The sequence below is a fragment of the Diuraphis noxia genome, unplaced genomic scaffold (genome assembly GCF_037042655.1).
Source record: "Diuraphis noxia isolate RWA-SAM2 unplaced genomic scaffold, SU_Dnox_SAM2 contig0005, whole genome shotgun sequence".
NCBI classification, from domain to species: domain Eukaryota; kingdom Metazoa; phylum Arthropoda; class Insecta; order Hemiptera; family Aphididae; genus Diuraphis; species Diuraphis noxia.
Window position 1 is genome coordinate 20,747,928 of NW_028301715.1, and position 8,362 is coordinate 20,756,289.

Genomic DNA, 8,362 nt, shown 5'->3' on the forward strand with positions numbered 1-8,362 from the left:
TGTTTGTGAAGATTTATTTTTATTTTTAATTCTGGCTAACTTCGAAAATGCTCTCTCTGCAGTACAATTAGCAACAGGAATGGTAAGATATATTCTTAAAGCAACATGAATGTTAGGGAAAATATTAATAACATTACATTCAGTCATCCATTCAAATATCTTGAGTACATCACTTCCATCAAATGTTGGTTTTAACTGATCCCAAAACTGCTTGAAATGTACTATTTCATACTTTATTGAATCATCAACATCATCTTTGTATACACTAATGAATTTGTTAACACTTTCCTCTTCCTTAACATCAAAAGTAGACTCAACATGTAGTCTAGTTAAGAATGTGTGAGAAAGACAGTGATGAAAAAATATATGCCAATTCCCTATACACACAAACCTGGCTATGACGCTATGTGTTCCCACTTACCATGCTAAACCTAGGTGGTAAACACGGTCGATGGGCCCCATCGCATGTTAGTTCAAACAAGAAAAAAATAAAAAATAAAATTACACACGTGGACCCCGGGGACTTGGCCCCCCTGCCCCCCTTAATTTGGGCTTGAGGTTAGGTTAGATACCTATATACTGGGCAATTTATCAATTATGGTATTATAAAGTTATACCTACAATCAAGTTATATTCTTTCTGTGAATAATTCAGTTAATACAATTTAAAATGTTGTCATTTCTTATTTAAAAATCTATTGAATTATTTAAACCTAACATATTTGCAATAACTGATTAAGCACTAAATAAATTTAATTTTGTTTTACAATAAAATTAAAACTATAATTTTTTTTTCAATATTTAATTTTAGTGCAATATAATTATATAAAATTGATTGAGTTAATAAAAAAAAATAGAATTATAAACATTATACTTCAAATAATTTAAAACAATATATTTTTGAAACAATACATTGTGTACAAACCTTATAGTAATATAAGCATTTATTTAAAATTTAATTTCCTATTCTGCATGCATTATAAACCAAATTTTTTTACTGTTAAGTACATAAAATTAATAGTTAGTTTATAGTGCACATAACAGTTAATTAAATACCAGAAACCAAATATATAATGTAGACACATAGTATTATTCATAAAAAAATTGAATTATATTTATAAAAAATATTATGATAGTCTAAGTTTTAAATAAATTATGTCATTTCCATCTCAAAATTTCGTCGTGATTTTTGAAGCATCATTCGTTTATCAAACGACTTTTTAATCTGCAACAGTGATAATGATGTAGTCAATGATCAATAAATATTATTTATTTATATTGTATTATTATATCCACAATAATACATGAAATGATAAACCATAATAACAATAATATTGTTATGAATCGATTATAGTCTATAATATGTACACAATATAGCTTAGAGCTATGATAAGTTATTATTTAATTATTATAATGATTTATATTATTTTTATTGCATTAATTATGTCGTATATTATTTTGGAACCTAGAACCTATACATTTTAATCATCAATGGTGCTTCATCATAATATATGTGGTGTATGTATAATATATTGGTATGCAATATGCATGCAAAATGCTATTTAAGACTTATCTATTCTGCAGTTGAATCGTATTTATATTTCATACGTTTAATTTGATATCAGGCTTATAACTACATTTTTGTTCATTATGTTTTTAGTGTAAAGACTTGTGAAATAAGAAAATCACTAATCAAAAACTCGAGTATCTTGAAATATATTTATCTGGTGACGACTGGTTTCATAAACCTAAGTTCCTTGTGATCTGAATGAATTATAATTCGATTGTTTTACGACTATGATTGTTTATCTGTGTAGTCATTTTTGATTATTGAAATGGTTCGTTTTTATTTTTTCCGTATGATGATCTTACGACATTGACTGTATCCTATTTCGTATAAATAGCCATTTTTGAAATCTTTAATAATATGACAACTTGACACTTATAAGATTATGGAATTATGCATCTAGACATATCAATAATATACCCATTTTTTTTTATTAATGTATACGGATACAGTATATGTACAAAAAAGTTTAAAAATTTAATTAGTTTATTAAGTTCTACATTACATACAACATAACACGATGGAACTGTAAAATCGATAGTTTATTTATTTTTATTAAATATGTTTAAAAACTAAATTAGTTGTGAATCTTAATTATTATGATTTATGAATGATGTAAATAATTTGTAACCTTATTATATGTAATTATATGTAGGTGCTTATTATTTTCTTATGGTTTAGCATACTTACTTCTTTATTCATAAAACAATATAATATCGACACCATTAAGCCCTGGAACGAGTGTAATATATGTGCGGAATATGACCAGAAAGCAAATAATTCAGGACTTTTTGAATGCGGTTCAGGTAATATAACTAATATAAAGTTTGTAATCCCAAGTAAAGGGACAAGAGCTATGGCTGCTTTGGATACTTTTCTAGTACAAAATACATAAAATAATATTGTAGACATAAACATTGATATTTTGTCAAATCATATTAAAGTTTACGTATAAAAAAATTAGTACCTTATGATATCCAACTCGTTTGACGGTGATAATTTTGATTTAATTTTCTTCAACAACTCTCTCAATACAATAATTAATATTATGAAATTTACCTAATGTTAAAAAGTATAAAATATAATACATTTTCATTAAGTAAATAATAAATTTGATTAATGAGCTATTTAGGACTTGTTAAACCTAAACTTACTACGATAATGATCAAGCGGGGTCCTTCAAGAATCCAAAAAAATGGTAACAAGCTGTAGCCCCACCAACAGACACTAGATGACTTTTTGTAGTAAACCATTGTTACCAACAACCATACAGATGTCATCAAAGCTGGTACACCCCAACCAAATAGATACATTCGAAAATTTATTGAGTTTATTCTTAAAACTCTGGATTTTATTATTCTATACAGATATACTCCTTCGTTGTACATCCACATAAAACTAGCAGTTTTAGACCACTCCAATATGACTAGAATACCCTCACAAATTATTGGCTAAAAAAACACGCTGTTAATATAATTTTAATTAAATCACTATATTTTTAAAACGTACCGTGTACATAATTCCAAAAAACCAATTGTCTTCATCTTTTACTAAACGTATTTGGTTGTTACAGTCCACAAGACAAGTTACATTTGAACGGTATTTTTTAGTTTTAAATAAGTCCAGTTTATCAATATTTAAAATTAATTTAATGAACATTTGTAATGATAAAGCAACAAATAAATTCATATGTATCTTGAACCTCTGTTCCAATAAACCTCTGCAGAAATAAATAACTGTATTAATAAAAAGAATTAATAGAGTATATAGGTACCTAATTTATATTACCTATTCCACATACATAATTAAGAATATTAAAATTCAAGACTACATAAAAAATCAATTATTTAGAAATGACTTATATAATGAACACCTAATATTATTTAAAGAATTCTTTACAATTTTTAAAATATAACATAAATGTTTAGTCCTTACACCAATACATATCCTATTATATCTATAAAATCGTAGAGAGTTCAAAGTTTAAAACATCGAAAGCGAAGTGTCAAGTGAAAAACCTATATTTAGTTTTACTGCAATGATTGTTTTTTTAATGCATTTTTTCGGTTAACATATTTTAGAACAGTTTTAAAGTTGATAAAGTTCCAGCACCACCTCATTTTATTAGTAATTTAATGCCATGGTCTATATTATTATGTAGTATATACTCTACACTTCACTGTTAATTAATAATTATACTTTTTAAATTTTCCGAAAGTGATCAATTTTAAAGTTTAATAAAAAAAATCACGTTAAACATAAATTGAAACGATTCTCATTCTCATTTAAATCCATCAACATCATCCAGACCATTTTGTGTAAATCTTAGCACTATACATATAGATAAATATGTTATTATTGTTACGTGTCTTTTATGTTTTATTTTAAAATTTAGCTAATTAAAATTGATTAAAAATCTGAGTTGATTATGTACATACATATAATTTGTTCACCCTAATGTTATTTTACAGTAACACGACCGTGTCTTAACATGACACTCGTTGCTGTTCATTTATTATAGTGTCAAATTTGTGCATTATTACAATTTGTATGATTAAGGTAACGATTTTAGATTATTTAGGTAGGTACCAATGGTACCATATATATAATGATACACTATTTATGTCGTAAACACCCTTAGATGTCTAGGACCTGAAGTTCCTTTGTTAATAGATACATGCACGAATTCAGAGCACCGTTCTAGAAGGCTAAACAATTTTGTTACAACCCAAATACAATATAAATTAATTATAATTACAGTATCTATTGTATTTGTTATCAATGTTAGTATCCTGTGGTAAGAATTAATATACCTAAGTCCGGGAGGAAAGGGGAGCTAGCACCCACTTCATCCGTTTCTGAATAGTTATTACTTTATTAGTTTATTATCTATATTACAGAGTGGTTCAACCAGTGGTTCTCAAAGTTTTTTTTAGTAGTACCTTCTCCTTAGCATGGCGATCGAAACCTCGAAAAAATATCATTTAGTGAGTTTAACGGCCAAGTAAAATTTTCCAACAATATTATATACGTACCTATATATATTTTTTGACGTGCCGCATCACTATTGTTACCAATGATATCTAGACATATATTATAGGTATTCGTGTGTATTAAATTTTAAAGCGATTTTAAAAGACAACGTCAAACTACGGACCTAGTTCCAGTATTGTGTATATCACATATTATGATCTATACTTCGGTTACGAGGTCGTTTTTAAAGACTTTAAGTTCATATTCTACAATAGATATACATATACTAATATTCCAAATTTTATTAATTAATTATTAGACTATAATGGGTAGGTATATAGCATGTGAATGGTTTCGGAGTAAAATCTTAAGTCTTAAAATACGAAATTTAGAATGTCATCAAGATGTATAATTAATCTTCTGGCGTGGTTTTCGTACCCTTGATTATTATTTACTATATTATAATAGTATAACTTAAATCTAAAAACCAATAACTATGTATATTCTTAAAGCAAATTATATAAATATTATACTTACTTGTGCCTGATGAAAATGCATAATGATATGATCAATGAAATAATCGATACAAGGCACCCGACTACTTCAATTACTCCAGTGTTAATAGCAATGTTAATTTTTCGCTTAAATAACAAATACACTTGAAATAACTTAATGGTATTATTAACAACAAATTACATGATTTTTACTTTTGTATCGTAGTCTGATCCAAGTTTTTCTAGCATTTCCGTTAGTTCTGGAGTATAACAACTACTATAATCGGTTGATCCAAATAAATTCGTTACATTTTCCCAACTTCCATCTTCAGTACAGTATTTATAGGCCATCTCTAAAATTGTATAAAATGGATTTAAGTCCAAACACATAATTTTAATTTTGACACGTTGACTGCCATGTGATCGCCGGTGGTCATTTGTAATTCTCAAATTTTCTATGTTTGTGGCCATACATAGTTAATCATTACTACCACACCACACGACCGTCGGTGATCATAAATAAATAAGGTTTTATATTATTAAATGATTCATGGCATTACAATCATGCTCTAAAAAAGCACGGTGGCATAGCAAGAATCATTAAAAAATTTTCTATTTAGTGAACATATTTTTTATTTTTTATTTTTTTAAATAAAATAGTGATTACAAATTTGGAATGACACTGAAAAACATGCCTGGCTTACCGATAATACATAACAAGTGACCGCCGGCGGTCACATGGCAGTCAACGTGTATTATTTATTGCTATAGGCATACAAAAGGAAAAGCATAGTGAAATCAATAATCATAGCCAATTGACATATTTTGTACATTTTAAGTAGATAGAAAAAATGTTCTAAATTTTGAATAGTAATGTGGTGATTACTTATCTAGTTATTACTAATATTTTATAGTAAATACATCGCTGTGAATGATTTTTATTACTATCTTCTGACAGTTAAATAAATTATAATTTGGATCTGATTAGTTTAATTTATTTTTTGTCCAGATTGTAAAACACAATTTAATAATTTTGATAGTTGTATTTTATTTATAATCAAATTAAGGATCGAAATTTAAAACTTAAACTAATATTTAATACTGTTATAACTAAAGAAAAGAAATGTATATATTTTAAAGCAGATATTCATTATATATAAAATAAAAAAATTATTATAATAAGTACTCATTTTGTCAAATCCTTGTTCTTTTGGACATGGTTGGGATACATTGGTGTTGGCTTTTGCAATTGGCCAACACGTTTTTTCATCATAAAACCAATTACAGAATTTATCTGAAACAATACTTTATACTTAAATACCTACTTAACACTTAATAAATCATAAATTAATTTTAAAAATCGTATAAATTTAAATAATTTAATTATTAATTATGTTAACAGTGTTAAATGTATTAAAATATTAATATATATAATATACATATATAAATGTAATATTGATATACTTAATTTTAAAATCAGAAATGTATAATTTCAAGATAAAAAAAAAAATGTATGATGTTTGTAAGTAGAAAATATTATGGTGGTCATCATCCTCTCCCAAATCTTGTTTTTTTGACTTGTCTTTTTGAATGACAGCCACTAATCCACTTATTTATATATTTATATTAAAACTATGATCCCCTATTCCCCTGAAATTATTTTTTAGTTTTGCCATTGAAAATAATTATAATATGCATCTGTTATTATATGATTGAATATAGATAAATCTTCAGAAAAATAATTATTGATTAGTATATTATATAATAGTGTCCCGCGAAGATTTACCCATTGCAATATCTCACGAAATAATGGAGATGTATAAAAATTCTGGTTTTATGACTCATAGGGGTTATATCACAGAGACGCTTTAATTATTTCATTTTTAAATTTGTTTTAATGTTTTGGTAAAAATTTGAAAATATATTAAAAAAAAAAAATTAGACAGCCATTTTTTTAGAGTTTATTTTTTTGAAAATATTGACGTTTCAAAATTTTATTTTCATTAATTTCCTGATTTTTAATATTTTTTCCAGTTTTTAAGAAATAAAATAACTATGCACACTGAAAGCGTTCGGCCGGCCGTACGAGCACGCGCGGGCTCGGCGTTTCACATGTTTGACATTACGGTGTTAAATAATTCGCAATTTTTCTCGAAATTAAAAAAATCATAAAATTAACAAAAATGGCTTTAGTGAATTTTTTTGGAAATAATTAAATAAAAAAATATATTTTTTAACTTTTTTAACAAAACATTAAAATATGAAATAATTGTAGTTCTTATCCCTGTGAATTTTATTACCAAATAAGAATTTTGAGGGGGACGAGGTGGCCGAGCGGTCTAACGCGTCGGTTGTGGCTCAGCCGGACCGGGTTCGATCCTCGACCATCGGGCGACATTTTTCTCCGGGCAAGTCACGGTGTCCAAAGAACAAGTGCCGCCATCACCCACTCTGGGGCACGGCAGAAATCTACGGGTGCCCCAATAAAAATTCTGCCAAAACTCACCCACGTGTAACACACCTTACCGTTCCATAAACCAAGAACCAATAAATCAATTGCCAATGGCCTAAGTTGCCGCGGGATAATTGATAAAAAAAAAAGAAAAGAATTTTGATGTCTCCATTATTTAGGGAAATATCGCAATGGGTAAATCCTCACAGAACACGTTGTATAATACATACGTACATATATGATGATGTAAATAGTATTTATAAGATAACTTCTAAATCAGCTAGTAAAAATATTATACTCATGACATTTATAACATTTATTCACAAGTTATTGGTTCCTCATTATTCAAGTACATTAATAGCTAATAGCTATCTATTACAAATAATTAAGCAATTAAAAAATAACAAAAAAAATGTTTTAATATTTATTTAAAAATACGTTATTTTTTTAAAAGTTGTATCTAGTTCAATTATTTTTTGTATCTTCAAGTATATTGAATTTTATAATACTTACCATTAGAAGTTATTAAATTATAAGATGAATTAGAATCACATGAAGTCAGAATATTGGTTGTCATCCTGTTTATTTTTGAATATTTTTTTTTTTTTTATCTGCAATAGAAAAAATGTTTATGTATTATAGATGTATAGTTTAATTTTCTTTACTTATAAAATTGTTTTGATGAATATTGTCTGTTTCATTTGTAGGTAGGTATAGGATTTTTAATTATTTATTTAATAATAATTTTTCTTAATTCAAATACAACACTTTTAAAACAATTGTACTGATCAATATACCTTTAAAAATTGTGTAAAATAAAATAAAAAACAAAACAATATTAAAATATTTTTTATCGATTCCAAGAAAATTTGTAAAA

The 8,362-nt window shown here is 26.5% G+C and overlaps 1 protein-coding gene across 1 annotated transcript; it reads right to left on the reverse strand.

The window, feature by feature from the left end:
* Positions 1-879: 879 nt before the first annotated feature.
* Positions 880-8,090, reverse strand: Pdfr (Pigment-dispersing factor receptor). The gene is given in 10 exon segments (XM_089228820.1): positions 880-1,155; positions 1,157-1,224; positions 2,257-2,443; positions 2,534-2,625; positions 2,721-3,017; positions 3,076-3,286; positions 5,077-5,180; positions 5,247-5,386; positions 6,220-6,327; positions 7,999-8,090. Coding segments are annotated over 10 exon segments (1,290 nt in total). The 5' UTR covers positions 8,063-8,090; the 3' UTR covers positions 880-1,136.
* Between the last annotated feature and the right edge of the window lie 272 nt (positions 8,091-8,362).